Source organism: Geotrypetes seraphini, chromosome 6 (assembly GCF_902459505.1).
Source record: "Geotrypetes seraphini chromosome 6, aGeoSer1.1, whole genome shotgun sequence".
Taxonomy (NCBI): Eukaryota; Metazoa; Chordata; class Amphibia; order Gymnophiona; family Dermophiidae; genus Geotrypetes; species Geotrypetes seraphini.
In genome coordinates, this window is record NC_047089.1 from 168,687,851 (window position 1) to 168,712,478 (window position 24,628).

Here is a 24,628-nt window from a genome sequence, read left to right on the forward strand (position 1 = left end):
GAGGCTTGAATAAACGCGAGCAGCTACAGTATTGTAACTCCGGAACGAGGCTTGAATTACGAGATAAGCTATTGGAGCCCTAGAATGAGGCTTGGAATTTACAGCGAGCCAGCCGGATCAGTACTGCAGGGCTCCTTCGCCCCTATATTATAAAAGAAGATTATTGAGGTAAGAGCTTAATCTTCCCAAATCTCCCCCAACCAGGAGACCTGGCAACTGCTATGAAGGGAGGGGGGATGGGGACTGAGGCCTACCTTTTATTCCGGCCCTGAGTCTAAGGACTAAACTAACAAAAGAGATTTGTGATGTGTTAAGGTGCGTTAGTTAATATTAATGCGTTAAAAAGTAGGACTTGTTCAATGACTGAGCACATAAGCATAGCCGGGCTTGCATTAAATAGCGTACATTAACGCAGTTTAGTAAATTCAGGCCTAAGTCTTTTTTGAGATGCAGTGACCAGAATTGCACACAGTATTCAAGATGTAGTCACACCATGATGTGATATAAAAGCATTTTCCATTACTTTCGTAATAATTCCTAATATTCTATGTGCTTTCTTAGCCACTGCTGCACAGTAGAGGGCTTTGACATATCATCAAGTAACACCCAGATTCTTTTCCTGGGTGATAACTCCTAATATGGAACTTTGCAATGCATAGCTGAAGCTTGGATTCCTCTTTCCCACATGAATCACTTTGCACTTGATCACATTAAATGTTATCTGCCTTCTGGATGCCCAGTGTTCCAATCTTATAAGGTCCTGTTGCAATTTTTCAGTCTTTTTGAGATTGAATAACTTTGTGACATCAGCAAATGTAATTACCTTATTAGTTATTCCCATCTCTAGATCACTTATAAATACTGTATGTTAAAAAGCAATGGTCTCAGAATAGATCTCTGAGGAACCCCACCGTCTACCCTTCTCCATAGAGAATGCTGGAAATTTAAGTGACTTGCCTAAAGTGTCACAACAAGGGTACACATAAGGAGTGTCTGTGGGCAAAGTGAAATAGAAATCTTGGCTTGTAGCCTATTTCTCTAACACCTATGTATACTGGCTCAGCAAAGGCTCAAGAGGCTCTTCTCATTCTGCACCAGACAGTGCACCATAGAACAATCCTCTGCTTTTTGTTAGTCCTTTTCTTTCCCAAGCATTATGTTAACAACATGAGAGTAAAGAGAGCTTCTTAATCTGCCCTTTCCTCTTGTTATTGAGCTTGTTTTTTCTTTCAGTCATATTCAGCTACCTTACAAAAATTAAGCTGAATGTCAAAGCCTGTAGCAGAAGAAGCTATATCTGTGAGTCCCATAGCGTCTCAGTCCCCAGCAGAGTCCTGAGTCGGGCCTTGAAGTTGTAATTGCTGATTTAGACTTAGCAAATTTGGTTCTCCAAGTTCTGCTGCTCCTTACAGATACCAGCCTATTATGGACTTGAAAGATAAGGTGAAAGCCCTATGATAGAGGGTCACCAAAACTGAGATCCATATCGGGAAGTAAATTGATTCTAAGGGAGTTGAAAAAATCTGGGAGTGATAGAGAGAACCATTTTGATATGCTGGAAAACCAACAGAAGAGAAATATCAGAAAATTCTCTTTAAGCTATGTGTGCCTGATCATGGCCTGGCTCTCATTCAATTTGACAGGGCCTTCAGAATTTGCAGCAATTAGTACAATGTTAACATAAAATCCGACTGGATTGCGGCCCTCAAGGAGGGACTTTGAGACCCCTGATATAGGTGAAACATGGTCTCTACTGGCAGTTTGAAGGCCTGAGAATCTAAAGGATTTAGCCTAATATTGCAGTAGACCAGTGGTTCCCAACCCTGTCTTGGAGGACCACCAGGCCAATCGGGTTTTCAGGCTAGCCCTAATGAATATGCATGGAGCAGATTTGCATGCCTGTCACTTCCATTATATGCAAAACTCTCTCATACATATTCATTAGGGCTAGCCTGAAAACCCAATTGGCATGGTGGTCCTCCAGGACAGGGTTGGGAACCACTGCAGTAGACTATAAACCAAAGGACCCAGGTTCAAATCCCACCGTAACTCTTTTTTAATATTTTTTTCTGGGGCTCCTTTAAGGAAAAGAAAAATACTTACTAAACCTAAATATATGACACCTGCAAGCCTGAAGACTATTGAAGTGATGTATATTTAAGTTCAGTAGATATTTTTCTGTTCCTAGAGGGATCACCTTCACAAAAAGAGTTAGTGGGATCTGAAACTGAGTCCTTAATTTACAGTCCACTACACAAACATGTTCTGCAAGGATATCTGTCTGGTCATTTTAATAAGAGTGTTTCCATTTATAAAATAGTTGTCCAGCTTAAGAATGTCCTACTCGCAATATATTACCATCAAAAAGACTTAACACTGTTCTGTTTCCATCTCAGGAAGGTTTATCACATTATATATATATTTTTAATGGACTTAGCAAAAATCTTTCAGAATTCATGGCAGTCATCACAGATTAAAACAGATTTGATAGTCTGGTTGATTGTTACCTTTGCTTGGAGGAGAATACATTAGAAGTAACTTTATTGTCATAAAGCTGCTGTGAAAAATGAAGGAAAGTAGTCAAAGCTTTAGTTTATTGGCTTGGCAGTTTTCCTCATATTCCTCCAGGCTTCCAGCTGAATTGGTCTCATAGCCAAGAAATGACTATTTCCATTGGAAAACACCTTGGTTTTTCTCCCAGTTTTTTTCCATCTAGCCCAGCTATCATATAGCTCTTTGTCAAAAGTTACAGACCACAACTCCCTTCGTAATCTGGCACAAGTGTTATCCCCCTGCCACCATCTGTAGTCACTATGATCCAAATGTTCTAAGAATTTTGTTCACAAGATAAATGAGAAAATCCCTTTTAATATACTTGTCCTTTGGTTTGGCATTTGCACAGTGGATCTTCCAGTATTTGTGGCAAGAGTGAGAAGAGAATCCACTCTGTAAGCCTGTGCTTCCTTTTCCCTAGAAAGGTGCTATTCAGATGCAGGGTCATCCTTAGTGGAGGAATTAGTATCCCCACCTACTGCAACTGGCTGCACAACGTTTTAAAAGTACAATCTTTCCCCCTGCTGCCAGGAGGCATATGTCAAACGCCTACTGGGCAGACTAAATGGGCCAGTTCAGTCTTTTGTCACCTACTATGTTACCTGCTGCTGCTGCCTCCTCTGCCACCATCAAGATGGGAAAAGCAGCAGGGAAAGGGCAAGAGGTTATTCATTTGCTTGTATCTTCATTCTCTCCTACTCTATTGATATTTAAAGATTTAGGACATTATTGGTATGACAGATTTGTCATGCGTTGGCAAAGCAATACAGAGAATGGTTGAAAAGGAGAAAAAAATGCACTATAGTGATAAGTCATCAAGGGTAAAAACTGGTTAATAGTACAGAAAATGACCAGGCTCTGGTGCTGTTCAGCCTTCTATACTGTGACCAAGGACAGTACAGATGGCCAGTCCCTGCAGACAGCAGCTCTCTGTTTCCTGCTCTAATTGCTTCCCTGCCAGGCAGCTGTCTAAACAAGTCCCTCTTCTTTCATTTTCCAGGGGCGGATGCCAAGAAAAAAAATTAGGTGCCAGTATAGCAAAAGAATACAAGTCCTGCCCTAAGCTATCAGGTTAGCCAATAATATAGCTTTCATCCCTAAATATAATCATAGTAACATAGTAGATGACGGCAGATAAAGACCCGAATGGTCCATCCAGTCTGCTCCAGATTATATACTTAAATTACTAATAAAAAAAGTAATTGTATACTTCACTCATTCTTTAAAAATATAAGATTACTAGTTATATTGACTGTTTAAAACAAATGTGCCTTAATATAATCCACTTAGGTTTTAAGCGGAATAGAAATTTTAAAATAAATAAATTAAATAAAATCTCTGTGCACAAAATAACCAAGTATTGCATGCAACTATAGCCAGATCATTTTCTCCTACAACACATGAAAACTTTTGTCACACCAGTAATGTCCTAAATCTTTAAGTATCAATAGAGTAGGAAAGAATGAAGATAAGCACCAATGATATAAGGGCTGTATCATAAATACTGCAAACATAAAGGTGTTTAAGAATCTTTTTCTTCATTGCAGGTGATTAATGGATTCCAAGCAGAAGCAATGTGCCATCATTGAGTTCTTGATGAAGGAGGGGGTGCAGGCTCTCTGACAACCACAGAAGACTACAGAATGTTTACGGAGATGACACCATTGGCAAGAGCTCTTGTCAGTAGATTCTGAAAATTGGAGGGTGGCCAATGTTATGCTGATTTTTAAAAAGGGTTCCAGGGGAGATCCGGGAAATTACAGACCAGTAAGTCTGACTTCAGTGCCAGGATAGTGGAAACAATGATAAAAAATAAAATTGTGGAATGCGTAGATAAACATGACTAATAGGACAGAGTGGGCATGGTTTCAGCTAGGGGAGGTGTTGCCTCACCAATTTGCTTGACTTCTTTGAAAGTGTGAATAAACAAGTGGATAAAGGTGAGCTGGTTCATGTAGTGTATCTAGATTTTCAGAAAGCTTTTGACAAGGTTCCTCATGAGAGGCTCCTGAGAAAATTAAAGAGTCATGGGTTAGGAGGCAATGTTCAATTGTGGATTAGGAATTGGTTATCATATAGAAAACGGAGGGTAGGATTAAATGGCCATTTTTCTCAATGGAGGAGGGTAAATTTATTGATTTTTTTAAAAAAATTTATATACCGTCTTTAGGCAATATTCATAGAAATTCATATTTTAATCCCAAAAAACCATAGACAACAAAAGCAGTTTCTGCATTCTGTACCACCTGCAATTACACTGTCCTAAACAATGACATGCCCATCTTTAAAAAAAAAAAAAAAAAAAATCTACAGTTGAGTTTTTAGTAGTTTTAAACCCACCTCTATCTGCACACATCCACAGCTGACCCCCAAAGGGTATTCCACAATTTCACTGCTGCAAAACTGAAAGCAGATGCTCTGGTGTTTGCATAATTTGGCTGTTCAGTATAACTATATCCATTAGTATAACATTTTCAGATCGTAATGGCCTGCCTGATGTACAGCTTATATCACTTTGACCTGCCTGATGTTAACTGATATCACTTTGAATTGTACTCTAAGTATCACTGGTAACCGGTTCATAGTCTAAAGCGCGTGAGGACAAAGACGCACAGACAACCGAGCGCGGACAACTGAGCACAGGACTTCATCACGCCGAAGAAAAACTGTATTTTAAAGGGCTCCGACGGAGGGTGTTGGTGGGGAAACCCCCCCCCCCCCACACACACACACACACTTTACTTAATAGAGATCGCGCTGGTGTTGTGGGGTTTTGGGGGTTGTAACCCCCCTCATTATACTGGAAACTTAACTTTTTCCCTGTTTTTTAGGGGAAAAGTTAAGTTTTTAGTATAATGGGGGGGTTACACCCCCCCAACATGGCAGCGCGAGGCAGCACAATCCCTATTAAGTAGAGTGGGGGGTTTCCCATCCCCCACACCCCCGTCAGAGCACTTTAAAATACAGGTTTTCTTCGGCGCGATTAAGCCCTGCACTCAGTTGTCTGCGCTCGGTTGTCGGCATGCCTTTGTCCTCGCGCGCTTTTGACCCGTCACCCTGGTAACCAGTGAAGTTGTCGCAGCACAGGAGTTATATGAGTGAGAACATAAGAATTGCCATACTGGGACTGACTGAAAGTTCATCAAGCCCAGTATCCTGTTTCCAACAGTGACCAACCTAGGTCAGAAGTACCTGGCAATATCCCAAAGTAATAAAACAAGATTTTATGCTGCTTATCCTAGGAATAAGCAGTGGATTTCCCCAGGCCATCTCAATAATGGACTTCTCTTTTAGGAAATTATCCAAACCTTTTCTAAACCCAGCTAAGCTAACTAATTTAACCACATTCTCCAGCAATGAATTCCAGAATTTAATTACACGTTGTATGAAGAAATATTTTCTCTGGTTTGTTTTAAATCTGCTACTTAGTAGCTTCATTGCATTTCCCCTAGTCCTGGTATTTTTGGAAAGAGTGAACAAGCAATTCACATCCAGCCTTCTGTGGATGTCGGACAGCCTGCACCCTTCCTTCATCAAGAACTCAAAGACAGCATATTACTTCTGCGTGGAATCCATTATTCACCTGCAGTGAAGAAAAGGATTCTGAAAACCTGTATAGAGGAAGATTTACTCTACCAGAATGTGCAATTTGAATGACCTATGTCAGTTAATAAAAAAAGTTATGCCCACTTTTGCATTTGTTTCAGAATAGCCTTTGTACATGCTGCTGCTACCTCCTCTGAATGGCTGAGGAAGAGATAACATAGTAAAGGGAATGGGTACAATCCAAAGCGGTTTACATATTATATACAGGTACTTATTTTGCACCTGGAGCAGTGGTGGGTTAAGTTACTTGCCCAGAGTCACAAAGAACTGCAGTGGGAATCGAAACTAGTTCTCCAGGTTCTCAGGCCAATGCACTAATCGCAAAGGCTGCTCCTGAAATGGCCTCTCTAGTCTGCTCAGTAAATGCTTGCAATATGCCTCATGCCAGCAGGGGGAAAGATCGCACTGTTATAAAGGTGTGCAGCCAGTTGCAGAGGTAGGACACCAGGCAATCATCCTAATTCCTCCACTAAGGATGATCCTGCATTTGAGTAACACCTTTCCAGTGAAAAGGAAGCACTGGCTTACAGCACTTTTTCTAGGTTGCTGCGTGGTAAATGTGAATTGTCTTCTCAATCTTCCCACAAATACTAGCAGATCTATTATGTCACAATTAAGGGCAAATATACTAAAAGGATTTCTTCATTTATCTATGAACAGAATTGCTTAGAACATCTAGATCTTTTTTTTATTATTATTGTAAGCTTCTATACCGCTATTAATGACTGGGGAGTCAATTCAGAGCGGTTTACATGAGCTTCTGTAATGGTGTTACAATACAGAGTTAGCGTTTAATGGGAAGGTTTTCCATACTGATATAATTAAACCATAATCAATGCATGAGCTTCTGTAAAGATGTTACAATACAGAGTTAGCATTTTCTGAGATGGTTTTCAATACAGACATTTATACCATAATCAATCATTCTATGTATATGTACACATTTATACTATAGTCAATCATCCTATGTATATGCACATATAATACCTATATCTTGTTTTATGCTGTGTTCCTAATGGGAATTAGCCAGCTATCGTCTCTAGGTTGCTTTAATAGTTAAAGTAGTCTGTGAAGAGGATGGTCTTTATCCCTTTCTTGAGCTTACTATGGTGACCCATTTTATACTCTTAGAAAATATTCTCATAAAAATGAACTCATAAATTTGTGAGCATGCACCAAAGTGGATCCGATTTCAACGAAATAAACGTGTTCTAAGAAGTAATCTACCAATTCTTTCACTCTTAATTTCCTAGAATTTCTAGAGTAAAATGGTATGGAAGCCATATTGTCCACTTTTAAAGGAAATAAAACAAAACAAAGGAAATAAGGCAGCATCTCTTTTATTGGACTAACTATTTTTTTTTTATTACAGTAGCTTTTGAAGGTCACCCGTAATTATTTCTGATTTGAAGAAGAAGGGTGACCTTCAAAAGCTATTCAAAAATGCATTTAGTTCAATAACCACACTCCCCCACCACCATCTTGTACAAAACCACAACAGCAGCCCTGGCTCTAGCTGGCATGCTGAATGCTCCATGCTGCTCCGATATAGAGACTAAAGGTGAGGACAGGGGGATACACTTGTACCAGATTATGAAGGGAGTTGCAGTCTGTGACTTCTTACAAAGAGAACTGTATGATAGGTGAGCTAGATGAAAAGGAAAAATTGAGAGCAAAACCAAGGTGGTTTCCAATGAAAATTGTCATTTCTTGAGTATGGACCCAACAGAACTGGAAACCCAGAGGAGAATGAGAACTGCCAAGCCAAAAAACTAAAAGCTTTGGATATACTTTCCTTCATTTTTCACAGCAGCTACTGGTATATGACAGAACAGTTAGATCTAACGTATTCTCCTGAAAGCCAAGGTAACCTAGGTGCTCATTTTCAAGTCTATGTGCTCTGAAAATGAGCCAGACTATATAAAATGTGTTTTAATCTGTGATGATGGCAAAAATCTTTCAGAATTCATGGCATAGCCTTTTTAAAATAAGGTAATGTGATAACACTGTTCGGTTTCCTTTTCAGAAAAATTTGTTTTCTTGATTAACTTACTTTGATGATCCTTTTGGCCTAGTGCTAGAGCTGCTGCCTCAGCACCCTGAGGTTATGGGATCGATCTCAGTGCTGATCTTTGTGACCCTGGGCAAGTCACTTAATCCTCCATTGCCCCAGGTACAAAATAAGTTCCTGTGTATATGTAAACCATTTGTAGAAACATGAAGGCAGATACAGTCTGCCCATCCACAACATCCACTATCTCCTCCTTTTCCTAAGAGATCCATTGTGCCTGTCTTATGCTTTCTTGAATTCCGACAGTTTGCCTCCACTACTTCTGCCAGGAGGCTATTCTATACATCTACTACCCATTCTGTATAAAAATGCAGTACTTCCTTAGATTACTCCTGAGCCTTTCACTTCTTAACTTCATCCTATGCCCACTCATTCCATAGCTTCCTTTCAAATGAAAGAGATGTGCCTCAAGTGCATTTATGCCATGCAGGTATTTAAAGGTCTCTATCATATCTCCCTTCTCCTGTCTTTCTTCCAGAGAATACATATTGAGATATTTAAGTCTGCCCTCATAAGTCTTATGATGAAGACCACCGACCAGTTTAGTTGTAGTCCTCTGGACTGACGCCATCCTTTTTATATCTTTTTGAAGGTGTGGTCTCCAGAATTTTACACAATATGCTAAATGAGGTCTCATCTGACTCTTATACAAGGGCATCAATACCTCCTTTTTCCTACTGGCCATACCTCTCCCTAAGCATCCTAGTATCCATCTAGCTTTCGCCATCAACTTTTCAACCCATTTGACCACCTTAAGATCATCATATACTACCACACTCAAGCCCTGCTCCTTTTTGTACACAAAAGTTCTTCACCACTTAAACTGTATCATTATTCCATTGGATTTTAAAATGCATGATCTTGCATTTCTTAGCTTTAAATCTTAACTGCCAAATTTCCGATCATTCTTCAAGCTTCACTAGGTCCTTTCTCATGTTGTTCATCTGCAAAGAGGCAAATTTTACCTGACAGCCCTTCAGCAATATTGCTTACAAAAATGTTAAACAGAACAGGCTCAAGAACCGAACCTTGAGGCACACAACTGGTAACATCCCCTTCCTCAGAGAAATCTCTATTGACTGCCACTTTATGTCACCTTCCACTCAACTGGTTCCTGACTCAGTCTGTCACTTTGGGATCCATACTGAGGGCACTCAGTTTATTTATTAGATGCTCGTGTGGAACACTGTCAAAGGCTTTGCTAAAATCTACAAACACATTTAGCGCACTCTCTCTATCCAGTTCTCTGGTCACCCAGTCAAAGAAATTGATCAGATTTTTGCTGAAGGAAAATAAAACCAACCGGATCTACGTATATTTTTTTTTTCATGTAAAAGATCTAAAATGAGCAACAAGATAAGATGGAGCTAACCCAAATAAAACTTTATAACAAATACATCCAAATTTAAACAACACTCTAGCCTCGAATGGCAACCACATTATAATTGATCCCATATTGTCCCCTTAGTGTACCACAAGTTAGGCACCAGTTCCACACATATTTGGTGTCAAATGAGGATGATAAAGAATCCCAAGCAAGTAAGGGTAAAGATCCCCCATACTATTTCAGGAATTAGGAGAGGGTGTCTTCGCCTCCCTTCTTCCCCCAGGTCCCAAAAAAAAAGACCAGAAGTCTGAGATGAATGGCAGTGACGTTACATGTGGCCCATAGAAATAATTTACTCTTGCTATTGTTGGAAATCATCTTGCTTCCTACCTTTGCCATAGATGGTAGCTGACTTCTGGTTATCATTTTTACTGTTCAATGAAGGATTTTCCGTGCTTATCCCAGGCTTAATTGAACACAGTTACTGGTTTTATCTTTAGTCTCACAGATGTGCAGTCTCCTTTACATCTGGAGAAATAACAGTAATATGTTTGACATAAAGACGCTTTTTATCCAGGTCACTAGTACCTGGCTAAAACCCAAAGAGTAGCAACATTCCATGTTACCCATCCAGGGCAAGCAGAGGCTTCCCCCAAAACAGACTATGGCCTTTTCCTCCAGGAATTTGTCTAAACCTTTCTTAAAACCAGCTACGCTATCCACTTTTACCACAACCTCTGGCAACGCATTCCAGATCTTAACTATTCTCTGAGTGAAAAATATTTCCTCCTATTGGGTTTAAAAGTATTTTCTTGCAGTTTCATCAAGTGTCCCCCTAGTCTTTGTAATTTTTGACGGAGCTCTTGATAACTTGCCTATTGTATATCTGTAGTAGTTAAGATATTGTCCTTTTTAAATTTCCAGAGTTTCTCCCCTGTTGTCAATAGAAAAATCATTTGGCTAAGTCAAACCTTTAATTTGGATGCTGCTGTTGCTTCAGATTGTCTAATTCTCTTCTATTTATATCTGTTTAGCATGGATGAATGGAATGCTTTGATAGAAAGAGGTTATTCTGTAAAGACATTTGTAATTTCACTCTTTTTCTTTTTCCTGTAAAGAGTTAAATTTTGAAGACCATGTCTGGAAGCTTTTACTTTGTAATTGTTGGTCATCATGATAATCCGGTCTTTGAAATGGAATTTCTTCCTGCTGGAAAAATGGAATCTAAGGTGCGTAGATTGCCTAAGATTATCTTTCAATCATACTTGCTTTCTGCAGCATCTTAAGTATTTTGCCACAAGACTATAGGATAAGAGTATTTTTTTGCTGTTTGTATGCAAGCAAATTCTTTCAAAATGTTGCTTTAAAGTGAAAAAAAAGGCTGTATTTTTACAGCCATGTGAAAGCCCTGAATATGTATACCCTAGAGGAAAGGAGAGACAGGGGAGATATGATTCAGACGTTCAAATACTTGAAGGGTATTAACGTAGAACAAAATCTTTTCCAGAGAAAGGAAAATGGTAAAACCAGAGGACATAATTTGAGGTTGAGGGGTGGTAGATTCAGGGGCAATGTTAGGAAATTCTACTTTACGGAGAGGGTAGTGGATGCCTGGAATGTGCTCCCGAGAGAGGTGGTGGAGAGTAAAACTGTGACTGAATTCAAAGAAGCGTGGGATGAACACAGAAGATTTAGAATCAGAAAATAATATTAAATATTGAACTAGGCCAGTTACTGGGCAGACTTGCACGGTCTGTGTCTGTGCATGGCCGTTTGGTGGAGGATGGGCTGGGGAGGGCTTCAATGGCTGGGAAGGTGTAGATGGGCTGGAGTAAGTCTTAACAGAGATTTCGGCAGTCGGAACCCAAGCACAGTACCGGGTAGAGCTTTGGATTCTTGCCCAGAAATAGCTAAGAAGAAAAAATTAAAAAATTTAAATTGAATCAGGTTGGGCAGACTGGATGGACCATTCGGGTCTTTATCTGCCGTCATCTACTATGTTACTATGTTTATATATAGGGCTGCAAAATTCCCAGATGCCTAAAATTTGACACCTGAACCCAGAGCAGGTGCTGACCTAGGAGCTGCTGCTGTAGGGTCATGTTGGAAATGAAGGTGATGGATAAGAGTGGGGTGAAATAGGGAAAGGAAGGGAAGAATAGAAATATGTGATGTAGAAGTGTTATTGTTGTTCTTGGGCTTGATACCATTGATATCGTATAAAAAACATCAAATAAACCTAATCTAAACAAAAAGGAAGAACAATAAGAATTACCAAATATATTCTAATATCAACCAATCTGCATGTAAACCGAGGTAACCTTTTCCCCTCCAAAAATGAGGGAAAAAAGGTTGACTCAAATATAAACCGAGATTAGAAATTTGGGTATATGAATGTCATACGTAATCACTAATTTTTCAGTTGGGGCTGTTCCAGAAATGCTGAAGGAGAACCGACAAATATCACAGCACCAATCAAAAATTCTGAACTTCAATCCCCACCAGAACATCTGGCCTCGGTCATACATGCAGAAAACAGAAAAACCCTTTTCAAATACAAGCCCACAAATTAAAAGTACTATTGTACACAAATGAAACCCTAATATGCCAGAGTCTGCACACAGTACACCACAAAATAAATAGAAAGAAATGCATTTCTTCCTGAACAGTTCAAATTATAAAAACAGATGTAAATTTTCAAAATTGACTATTTTAATCACTAAATTGAAAATGAAAACATTTTTCTTACCTTTTTCTGAGTTGTTAAATCATGTGTATGCAGTTAACAAGAACTATCGATCTGGAAAATGCTTTAGAAGTAACTCTCCTACTTTAATCCTGTGTTTCAAATTTGGGTTGAATTCTGCAGAGATCTTTTAAGTAAGGCAGCAGAGCTAAATCTTTTTATATGCTTTTTCATATTTTAAAGCAGGATGATCATCGCCACCTGAATCAGTTCATAGCACATGCTGCCCTCGATCTGGTTGATGAGAACATGTGGTTGTCCAACAATATGTACCTAAAGACTGTGGACAAGTTCAATGAATGGTTTGTCTCGGCTTTTGTTACTGCAGGACATATCCTTTTTGTTGTACAAAGGGCCTGAGGAGGGAGGAGCGTGGCTACTGTTACTGTGGTGGACTCAGCAGACAAGCCAGCTCTTGGTTCAGCAAGGGATGCTGTGTTTGCACAGGCCTGGTGAGGGGGGGGGGGACAGACAAAGATAACCGAGAAAAAGAAATATGACAGCATGTGATCTAGGTTTTTGGGTTTTGTTTTGTTTTTAGGATAAAAAGTTGTGAATGCGTTCAACATGTATGTTAGGGGGGTAAAGTGATGGATAATAGGAACATACACATTCTAATAGTGCAGGGTTGGGCTACCTCGGTTCTCGAGGTATTTTTTAACATGTCCCCAATGAATATGCATGACATCTATTTGCATACAATGTAGGCAGTGAATACAAATAGATGGGGGAGAGTGTGGCGCAGTTATTAAAGCTACAGCCTCAGTACCCTGGGGTTGTGGGTTCAAATATATAAAGAAACTCAGGAAAAGGGTCGGTTAAACACTATACACACTCACTTCCAAACTCACTTTTTCACATTTAGGGACTGTTTGCCCAGGCGTGTTATTCAACATCACTCTGCAGGCAACCACAGTGCTTTTTTCTACACTTTGTTGAATCTTTTGAGTGCAGGATTTGTTGTGAAGGGTGGAGTTTTTTGCCATATGAAGCTGAACTGAGGCTTTTTCTCTACCTTTCTTTTCTTTGTCCCCTGTTTCTCTATGTTGTATGAATTGTTGGGGTGTATGATTTAAGCCTGGTAGTGTTGCAGAGGGGGTTGTTGGTATCCGTATGGGGTTTGGAAGTGAGTGTGTAGTTGTGGGTTCAAACCCATGCTGCACCTTGTGACCCTGGGCAAGTCACTTAATCCCCCCATTGCCCCAGGTACACTAGATAGATTGTGAGCCCATCGGGACAGACAGGGAAAAATAAATGCTCAAGTACCTGAATAAATTCATGTAAATCGTCCTGAGCTCTCCTGGGAGAACGGTATAGAAAATTGAATAAATAAAAATAAATGTTTATGTTTATTAAAAACTTTCTATACCGCATAACAGCCTAAAAAAGGATCCAAGCGGTGTACAATATATAATACACATTCATCAAGAAAGGAACTCCATTTAAAAATAGGATAGAAAAGAGTAAAAGCAAGGTTTAAAAAAAATTTTTCTAAAATACTAAGCAATCAACATCTCCATAATAATTCTAATAAAAAATAAACACTCAAATCTCAGTAAACCATAATTAATACATACAGTTTAAAATTGTTTTTCCATATTCATTAGAGAAATCCTGAATTGTGACCCTTAAGGATGGAGGTTGCCCACCCCTGTACTAGTAGTTTCCACATATGTCCCGAAGAACCCCTAGTCAACTTTTTAGGATATCCACAATGAATATTAAGGAAGGAGATTTGCATATTAATTTCTCTTTTGCATTATTTATTGTGGATATCCTGAAAACCTGAGTGGCTAAGGGTCCCCCAGGAGAGGTTTGAAAACCACTATATTATACAGTACAGCTTTATTTACTGGTCATATTGTCAGCATTCTATACTGTAAATATTTGACACATTCCCTGGAAGATACTACTATTCAAATTATCCAGTGGCACTTAGGGCTCCTTTTACGAAGGCGCGTTAGCAGTTTAACGCGCATAATAGCGCGCGCTTAATGGCCGGACGTGCTAGCCGCTACCGCCTCCTCTTGAGCAGGCATTAGTTTTTTGGCCAGCGCAGGGATTAGCGCGTGATGAAAAGTTACGCGCGTTAAATCCGCTAGCACGGCTTCATAAAAGGAGCCCTTAGTTGCAAATTATATGTACTGAAAGAAAAGTCTGCTTAATGTATTATCGTGTTTCCCCGAAAATAAGACCTAGCATGATTTTGGGGTTAGGTTTTAATATAAGCCCTACCCCTGAAAATAAGCCCTAGTTGCCAGCAGCAACAGCGCTTCCCCCATCCTCCGACCCATCTCTCCCTCCCATCCGAACCGCGAGACAGGAATACCTTATAACAGCGTCGGCAGCAATCTACACAGGCTGCTTCGTGGTCTTCTATCTCACAGCAACGCGGCAGAGGAACGCCCAGGAGATAGAATGCCGCAAAGCAGCCTATGTAGATTGCTGCCGACGCCGTTATAAGATATTCCTGTCTCGCAGTTCGGATGGGAGGGAGAGATGGGTCGGTGGGGGTGGGGTGGGGGGTGCGTGGCGGCAGGCGTATAGAAAGATGCTTCACGGGGGATGGGAGGAAGGGAGGGATAGAAGCTGCAAGGCTTCTGCACAAGGGGATGGGAGGAAAGATGCTGCACATGTGGGGGAGAGAAAGAAAATAGGAAGAATTGGGGTGGGAGAGAGGATCATTACATGAAAAAAAATAAGACATCCAGGAAAATAAGACCTAGTGCCTCTTTTGGGCCCCAAATTAATACAGTGTCTTATTTTCAGGGAAACACGGTACTTGAGCTGAAGGTGCCAACTTTACTTTAGGATATATTCTGTCCGTCAGGGAGATGATTATGTAAAAATGAGCTATAATCCCTCTCTACATATTAGTAACATAGCAAATGGCAGCAGAAAAAGACCAACTTGGCCCATCAAATCTGTCCATGGAGGTCGTTGGGGTTGTACCTGCTGCACAATCAGGTTACTTCAAGCTCATGGCATAGAAGTTCCTTCAAACAGTCACTCAGAGACAAATCTGGAGTGCTCCAATTCTACTGAAATTACATGCAAAACAGTTACTGCTGTGTCATAAGGCTGTACAGTATTGAATAAACAGTGTTAGGTCCACACTATCTGTGTCTGTAATCCATTTCAATACTGTCTTAGGGCTAGTATACTAAAGCAAACTTGTTTCTTTCTGAATCAAACATAGTCTGTCCTTTTTAAGATCCACGTCCACACAGATCCTTTCTAGTAAGGATATTATTGTACGAAGTGAGGAGTGGCCTAGTGACAGAGCTGCTACCTCAGCATCCTGAAGTTGTGGGATCAATCATAGAGCTGCTGCTTGTGACCCTGGGCAAGTCACTTAATCCTCCATTGCACCAGGTGCAAAATAAGTACTTGTATATATGTACACTGCTTTGAATGTGTAACCACAAAAAGGTGGTATACAAGTCCCCTCCCTTTTCCCTTTCACTAGTTCTCCAGCCCCTGAGTGGGGGATTCTCTTTCCTTATCCCTTCAGGGTCAAGCTGCTCCACTTCTTAAATAAATAACAGTCAGAGATATCAGTAAAACATCTGTCCTTTACATTCACTTCACACTGGACACAAGCACAAAACTCAAGAGAGACACTAAACTAGGCCAAAGGCTGAATCTTAAACACATACTATTGTACTTCTCTTAGCCAATCCACCATACACTTTGTAGAGTTCTCTGGCTTTTATAAGGACAGGTAGTACATAAGAATAGCCTTACTAGGTCAGACCAATGGTTCATGTAGCCAAGTATCCTGTCTTCACAGTGGCCAATCCAGATCATAAGTACCTGGCAAAAACCCAAATAGTACCATACATGCATCCCAGAAGAAGGATGCTGTAACCAAATAGTGTTACTTGATATGATCCTGAATACAGGAGCATACTAGACTTGTGAGGGCCTTGAAAGGATCCTTTTTCTTAGAAGTTCAAAAGACATTGAGCTGGCATACACTATGCTTAGTTTACATTAGAGGTGTGTGCAGGTGACATATTCTGGTCCCTATCCCCACCCGTCCCCAGTCAATTCTTTTCCATCCCCGTACATTCCCCATCATTTTATTAGTGCTGTCCCTGCACCGTCCCCATAGTTTTATTTCCCATTCCCAACCTGCATTTAACAAGTCTTGTAATGTCTTCCTCCCTTCCTCTACCCCCATGTACAATCTCTTACTCCCTGCCCTTAGACTCAGGTCCAGCTCTCTCTACCCCCCTCCCCTCTCTCTTTAACCCAGTCCAATTCCTCCTATTTCCTCCCTCCCGTCTTTTAATTTCCTCCCACCCTTGGTCTGGCATCATCTCCCTCCCCTTCCTGAACCAACGTGACTGCTCTTCCACCTGCCCAAAAGCCCAAATGGTCCAGCATCACCTCCCTCCTCCTGGATCCAATGCTCTTTCTTCCCCCGCCCTGGACCTAACACAGCTGTTCTCTGCCACCCACCTACCTTTAAATTCAGTTTTCGGCCCTGAAGGCCAGTAACAACCACATAGAAAGGCTGTCCTATCCCACCTCTTCTGAAACAGGAAGTAAGAAAGTGCATGCTGGGTCAGAGGGAATGGCCCAATGCAGGCAGCCTTTCTAAATGGCTACTGCTGATGTTGTTTTTGACTGTATCTTGCTATAACTTAATATCTTGTAATTGTAGAGCTTCTCTTTTGGCAAAGGTTTGTTCAGTGCACTAAAGGTCTGCATTATATCCTATATGTTAATCCTCTCCTCTAGGATATACATATTTAGGAAGTCAGCCTCTGAAGGAGACTTCATATCTATTTAGCCATTCTACTTTGGGCTAACCCCAGCCTCTTTGTTTTTAGCGAGATACATCCTTCAAACTGAACATAGTTCTCCATGTGATTTAAATGATCTTTTGTTTCCTTAATTATTTTACATATGAGATTTATTATGCTTCATGATGTACGACAGGAAGATGGAATAAAAAATTTCTTCAATGATGTCTATGACCTATACATAAAGGTAAGGTAAGACCTTGTGTTTTACCACTAAAGCAGAATTTTAAGTTCGTGGCCAATGCAGTCCCATGCTTTCATTTTTTCTTTTAGCTGGACAGTTTTAAAGGCATAAAGACCTTCTGTTATTAGATTTATGCAAACAAGAATAATAGAAGAAAGGTATTATGGTGCTGATTAGCAATGGACAAAACATTTTTGTAGGTCTTTTTACTACAATGAAATTTGTTTCTGAGTTGAAATGCCTTGCTGACATTCTTCCTGGTTCAAGAAATCCTCAAAGCTTTTCCATTTTCTTCCATGTGGCCCTGATTTTTCCATGCTTCCCTTGAACATAACTTGGGTACATAGCATTTGCTGTACATTAGTGTAATGCAGTCTCTTATCAACCTTTGTGAAAAATATTTTTAAAGAACAGTAAGTGAATAAGAGGATTATTTTTGGGGGGCGGGGAGGTTTAGAGCGATTATTCCAACATTAAATGTTTGCTAGCTAGAAGCAAAGGAATATTTAGAAGGTATTCTTTCTTTATCCATTCTTTGCCCCATCTTTCCATAGCATTCTGTTATTCTGACATATTCTTGGCAAAAGATTAAAAGTTGCTGCCTTCTGTTAAAGGATGTCCCGTTTCTGTTGCACAGACATAGGATTCTGTACTGAAGCTGTTTCCTCCTCTAGTCACAAACTTTGCAGAAGGATGTCACTCATATCTTTTAACTTCTCCCCTTCACCAGTGGAGAATAACTCCTTCTGAAAGCGAACTGAGAAGGTGTGTTCAGATCTGCCCTGCTTCATTTTATTATTTTTGGATATTTTTGTCCATTGGTTCTTCTTTTCTGCATGGCTTTGGTGCCTGGAGGGTCCCTTCTTGGGGTTACTCCGCTGGGGAAAGGACATGGACTCGCGAGGGTGGGCTGCTGCTTGCAGGCCAATCTCTTGGAATACCTGTGGAGCCATCCTGCTCTGATCCATTGAAAGCTTGGGGTCCATTCCCCTAGAACAGGGGTAGGCAATTCCGGTCCTCGAGAGCCAGAGCCAGGTCAGGTTTTCAGGATATCCACAATAAATATGCATGAGATAGATTTGCATCTCAAGGAGGCAGAGCATGCAAATCCATCTCATACATATTCATTGTGGATATCCTGAAAACCTGACCTGGCTCCGGCTCTCGAGGACCGGAATTGCCTACCCCTGCCCTAGGAGTTGGCTCACCTGCTGATTTATCAGAGGCTTGAGTGCAGGCTGTAGGGCCCCTGTGTAACAACCTTTTGGGTATCGAGGAGCCAGCTGCATATAATCTCCCCCCTCTTGACACCCCCAGTGGATTTACGAGGGTTGGAGTCTTAAGTCAGAGTCCTGACCAGCAGCCATAAGACTTCCAGTGGTGGATTTGTTTCCAGCAATTTGAGGCAGAATTCCTTGCCCTGCAGGCAGGCCACTACAAGCTGACAGACAGGCATCAGAGAAGCCATACTGAATACTCTCATTATTCCCTATGGGGAAAATTGGGGGGGTATCAGAAAAAGGTAGATCCAATAATTTCTGGGGTTAGGGTTAAATTTTCCCACCTCTAAAAATTATTTTCTCTGAGGTTTTGTTTTTTAGTTTCAGGAAAGTTCCCTTGGGCCGTTTGTGGTATAATTTTTCTGGCAGTGGCCATCTTGGATTTTAATCTTTCTTTTTTTTTTTTTTTCAAAAGCTTCCATCTGCCTCAAAACCCCTTGTTTTGACCAGGGATTGCCTGTAATGGATTCCTCAGGACAATCTACCCCTGTATCATGCCCTTTATGTGCTGTTTTGTCTGCAGAAGAGAGGCCATGTTTCACATGCCACAGGGCTTAGGAGGAAGGGGTAGAAGCTTCTGGCTCAGCCTCCTTAGAGTCCTCCAGGACAGGAAAACCCCAGAAAGCCTAGCCAATAGGGAAGAAATCCCACTCAGAAGCCGCACCTGATGAGGGTGTGAAATGCAAATTCATGGAGGCGCTGGAAGCCCAACAACCCCAGTCAGAAGTCCTGCAGGGGTCCTTGGGGCCATCTGTTAAGGGTTATTCAGACTTTATCAATCTCTTGTGGAAAGCCCATTTGACGGACCCCAGGAGCGCTGCACTGCCTGCAAGCGCGCCAGCACCTGAACAGGGAGAGTTCCTTCCCAAGAAAGCTTCCCCACTCAGAACAAGCCAGCTCCAAATGACAGTGACTACTCAAAGCAGGACTGGAAGTTCCTTTCCATGCCTTTATTATCTCAAGTATCAACTGTGTTCTTGGATCATTAGGGTTCCTATCTGAGGTCAGGAGGCTGTGGCTGCTATCGATTAGGGTAACGACCCCTCAGTGCGCCATCTTTTCAAGTTCGCAACTGTTTCACATATCATTTCGGACATACTCTGTGAGTTGACGTTTGACCCTCAACAGCCTTCCACCTCCCAGTGGTACAAACACAGACTACCTTCTTTCTGGACATCATCTCATTAGTCAAAGAGCGATGGGAACTCCCAGAAGGATCCCTAAAGGTGGCAAAAGCTATGTCCAGGCTTTATAATGTGGCTCCGGAATTCCAGCAGCTGTTTTCTCAGCCATAAGTTGGTTCCGCGGTAGCTCAAGTGACCAAGTGTACCTCCCTTCCTAGTGAGGGAGGGGGGTGATACTGAAGGACACACAGGATTGCAAAGTGGATGTGGTCTTTAAAAGACAGTTGGAAGTGCTAACTTTAGGTATCAAAGTGGCAGCAGCTGCCTCCTTTATGGCACAAGCCTGTTTATTCTTAGTAAATCTTTAGAAATTATATTGTTACAAATGCATGTTCATGCTGCTTTAAATTTTGATGGAACCAGTGAGGAGACGACACATAAATCTTAGGTCAATGAGTGATATGAGTCCTGATGGTGTCTCTGAGATTCTTAAGTCTTCTGCTGAAAGTATTAAAGCTTGAGATTGATGCTGTGGGTCGTATCTAGACACTGGCATGCACACTTCTCCCTCCGTATTCGTGGTTTCTGCACTCACGATTTCGATTATTTGTGGTTTTTAGCTTGCTGGCTCCTCCCTCCAAATAATAAGTATCCAAAAACAACATCCAATATTATTCAGCACCGCAAACAACCATACTTCAATACATGAAAAAAGGAGAAAAGACCTGCCTGAACCCTTAGAAAGAGGCAGAACAGTGCAACCCAGGGGACAGAAGCCAGAAGTCAGCATTTCCCACATGAAACAGGGAGAAAATCTCAGGATTGAATCTTCAATTCCCTGAAGAAGCTTGATTGTGGCGAAACAGGGAGCCCTGTTGGATATTGTGGAAATATTAAGCAGGCAGTGATGAATGTTTAGCTGCCGTGCTTTATGCTCATGCTCCACTGTGCGGGTTTTTCCTGCTTTTTCATCTCAGCACTGCGTGAAAGAACATTTGGAATACTACATTTGTAGATAAGTGATGATATTTAAGGACTGTGTTATTTTATAATAATTCCACTTATCTTGGAGTTTTTGAACGAGGATGTGTCTGTTGATCTCAAAGTGGTGATTTTGAGATTGGCTTATCTATAAAGGATGTTTTTTTAGAAACCCATTTAGACACCGAGGTCTTTTCTCCTTTTTTCATGTATTGAAGTATGGTTGTTTGCGGTGCTGAATAATATTGGATGTTGTTTTTGGATACTTATTATTTGGACATCCTTTCTTGTTAGCGAGAGTTTTTGTAAAAATTCCTCCCCTCAAATTACATCATCCATGAGTGCAGATAAAAATTTTGGCATGTTTTTCCAAGCACTGATTCCCAGCGTACACAGAGAAAATTGCTGATTCTCAGCACTTTCTTCACCGTGTTTACCAGGAACAGGTCAGGTCTCCCAGCATGTTATTCAAGGTCTCACCATATTCACAATGGTTTTTAATAGAAAAACACAAATAACATATGAAAAAGTAATTTGCGTTTTTTCTGTATTCGTGAATCTGTTAAACCCCTATCACTGCAAATACGGAGGGAGAAGTGTATGCACATAATTACTGTTCTGTAAACTGCATATGCTCTACCTGAAAGATAAGTAAATATGCCAGTCTATAACTTCTACATTGACCTGTGTAGTATACCAAATATCAATCAGTCAATGTATCTTCTATATCAAAAGATTTTCTCTCTCTATTGTTTCTCTCTATTTTTTGGGCATCAGACATGCCAGTTGTTCGCCTCAATTTTTGGCGATACAACAATCTTAGTGGCTATGGCTGTGGCTTCTTCATTCGCCCACTTGCTGAAAACTTTTAACGTTTTTATGTTTTTTTAGGTTTTTAGGTTTTTTATATAAAGTGCTTTATGCTTTCACAAATAATTATAAAGAAATAACTTATCTTAAAAGCGTTGTTTCCTTGATAAGATCAGGTCAGGGACCTTCATATCGACATGTTTCGCCGTGAGGCTTTTTCAAGATTAAGTCCCCCTTTTTTTCAATTTTAACTGACCATCCCGATGCTCAACTTTTCTGATCTTTGTTAGATCAGAAAAGTTGAGCATCGGGATGGTCAGTTAAAATTGAAAAAAAGGGGGACTTAATCTTGAAAAAGCCTCACGGCGAAACATGTCGATATGACAGGTCCCTGACCCGATCTTATCAAGAAACAACGCTTTTTGGATAAGTTATTTCTTTATAATTATTTGTGAAAGCATAAAGCACTTTATATAAAAATCCTAAAAACCTAAAAAAACATAAAAACATAAAAACGTTAAAAGTTTTCAGCAAGTGGGCGAATGAAGAAGCCACAGCCATAGCCACTAAGATTGTTGTATCGCCAAAAATTGAGGCGAACAACTGGCATGTCTGATGCCCAAAAAATAGAGAGAAACAATAGAGAGAGAAAATCTTTTGATATAGAAGATACTACCTGAAAGATATGCACCATGAAATCATAGCATATTCTTTATGCTAGTCAGTATTTCATAAGAGGTTATTGGTTACTATTCCACCATTTATACCACTTAAAGTAGGTGGCTTCTTATAAAATTATCCCCCCTCCCTATTACTGAATTTTAGAGTTATCTACTTATGAAGGGCGTGTCAGCCTAATGAATTTTGGAGTTGGCTAAACTATAGTATTGATTTAACAATTGAAGACACCTTGAAGGACATAATAAAAAAAAACGTTTAAGTCCCCTTTTGGCCTAAGGTCTTAAAACGTTGAAAGTAGAAGCAGGGAAAATGTCCATTATCAAAAAAACATCCAAAAGGAGGGTTTTTTGATAATGGCCTGCCTCTGCGTTCAGCTGTTTAAATGCCCAGACCACCACTACATCTAAACTTACACCATATAATCAACCTACAAAAAGCCTAAGTCCCCAACGCCCAAAACAAGGGCTTTTAGGCGAAGGAGGAGCCAGTCCTTCGCCTAAAAGCTGGATTCTGTAACCGATGTCTGTCAAAAACAACACCGGTTACAGAATCCCCCCTACAAAGAACTGGGTAGGAGGGAGCCCAAGCCCTTCTGCCCTGTCAAACCGCGAACCCCCCCACCCCCCCCGACAACATCGGGGTAGGAGGAAGCCCAAGCCCTCTTGCCCCGTCGAACCGCAACCCCCCAATGACATCGGGGCAAGAGGGAGCCCAAGCCCTCTTGCCACGTGATCCCCAAACTTGCCACGTGATCCCCAAACCTCCCCCCCCCGCCGATGGGGCCAGGAGGGAGCCCAAGCCCTCCTGGCCCGGCGATACCCCCTAACCCCCACCCCCCACTAAAATAAGGGCAGAGGGATCCCAGGGCCTCTTGCCCTCGACGCAACCCCCGATCGCCCCCCCCCCCCGTCAACCCGCAACCCCCTGCTGACCCCCACGACCCCCCACCCCCCCTCCCCGTACCTTAAAAATAGTTGGTCGGACGGACGGGTGCCAAGCTCGTGCGTCCAACAGGCCAGCCATCTCCAGAATGGCTGGCCTTAGGGCCTGATTGGCCCAGGTGGCTCAAACCCCGCCCACAGGTGGGGCTTGAGGCGCCTGGGCCCCACAGGAAGGGCCTAAGAAAACTGGGCTGATTCCGGTTGGCCCAGGCGCCTCAAGCCCCCCTGTGGACGGGGTTTGAGCCGCCTGGGCCAATCAGGCCCTAAGGCCAGCCATTCTCCTACAGCAATAGGCAGGTTTCTGGGGCCGCTGAGCTCCAGCGATCAGCTTAACGGCCCCTTTTTCAGCACTTATACCTGTTTTGACTTGGTCTAAGTCAAAACGTATAAGTGCCGACTAGGCAATCTGCCTAAAGTTTTCGTTATACCTGCTGCACGCCTAGGTCTAGGTCGGCCCACCTCCCACCCACTGCCCACCTTTTTCCCTCCTCTAAAAATGCCTTTTTTCTCTCTGTGCGTTTAGAGGCAGGGGAAAGGCCTAAGTTGGTTTTAGATACGTCTAAAACCAGCTTTGATTATGGGTACTTGGACGATCAGGCTTTTTGATCGTCCAAGTACCCATTTAGGCCACTTTTTAGACTTTTTTTTGGATTATGAGCCCCCTTGTGTTTATGCAGTTCTTATTTAAAGACTTTGATTTTTCTGTTGTTTCTGTTTCTGTGGTTGTTTTAATCATACTGCTTTTATTCTTTCTCCTCAGTTTGCAATGAATCCATTTTATGAACCTAATTCACCTATTCGATCAAGCGCCTATGACAGAAAAGTTCAGTTCCTGGGGAAGAAACATCTGCTAAGCTGAATAAGGGAATAAGTTCTCCCACTGTATTATTCACTGTACAGACAGAAATAATTTAACCTGTAATCAACATACTGAAGTGCACAATTGCTTTCTTTTGAAGAAAAAAAAAAATCTATAGCGTTAACTATTTAAATTCTGCTGTTATTTTATCCTCTCTGTCCAAGCAAAGGAGAATATGACAGTAAACAATAAACTATTGTCTCATCCTGATTGACATCGCATGAAGCAGCTAAAAACTGAGTGACTTAAACAGAACATTGTATTTACAAGTTACATAATTCTCAAATGCAGGAGAAAAGTATTGCACAGTTTATTAAGAGTAAATAATGCTAAGGAAAAAAAACTTGCAACTTGTATGGACTCTGCTTTTTTCAACTTAAAATAATTCAGCTTGATCAAGATAAAAATGAGGACTATAGCTTTGCAGAAAACTATGAAGAAAATATGCATTAAACTTTGGTTTCTGATCAGTCCTATCTTCCGGAAGCACACTAAATCTAGTGCCCCAACCAGAAGGCACCCGGAAGTGTGCGGAGGCCCATCTGGCCACAACCCACTTCAGTGAAGGGATCCGGGAGGTGCGGAGAGAGGGAGAGAGACGCCAGCCAGGAGGATAGTTATCTGCGCCAGCTGACTTAATATAGGAAGTGT

General features: G+C 41.2%; 1 protein-coding gene across 6 annotated transcripts; it reads left to right on the forward strand.

The window, feature by feature from the left end:
- The first annotated feature begins 14 nt into the window (after window positions 1-14).
- Window positions 15-24,366, forward strand: TRAPPC2 (trafficking protein particle complex 2). Of its 6 annotated transcripts, none has more exons than XM_033947868.1 (6): window positions 30-168; window positions 4,101-4,320; window positions 10,676-10,786; window positions 12,487-12,634; window positions 17,219-17,304; window positions 23,879-24,366. In XM_033947868.1, exons 3-6 carry the CDS (start codon window positions 10,694-10,696, stop codon window positions 23,975-23,977), a joined length of 426 nt encoding a protein of 141 aa, XP_033803759.1. In that variant the 5' UTR covers window positions 30-168; window positions 4,101-4,320; window positions 10,676-10,693; the 3' UTR covers window positions 23,978-24,366. The 6 variants fall into 6 exon arrangements, with proteins under 6 accessions (XP_033803758.1, XP_033803761.1, XP_033803759.1 ...); XM_033947871.1 differs by having other exon boundaries at window positions 12,490-12,634; XM_033947869.1 differs by having other exon boundaries at window positions 4,101-4,232.
- The last annotated feature ends 262 nt before the right edge of the window (window positions 24,367-24,628 follow it).

Bases quoted from the DNA above. Each gene is read 5' to 3' on its own strand.
- TRAPPC2 (XM_033947867.1), top strand. From the start codon at position 10,694: ATGTCTGGAAGCTTTTACTTTGTAATTGTTGGTCATCATGATAATCCG. The intron at 10,787-12,486 runs GTGCGTAGATTG...CATATTTTAAAG, and splicing joins CTGGAAAAATGGAATCTAAG to CAGGATGATCATCGCCACCT. The intron at 17,305-23,878 runs GTAAGGTAAGAC...CTTTCTCCTCAG, and splicing joins TCTATGACCTATACATAAAG to TTTGCAATGAATCCATTTTA.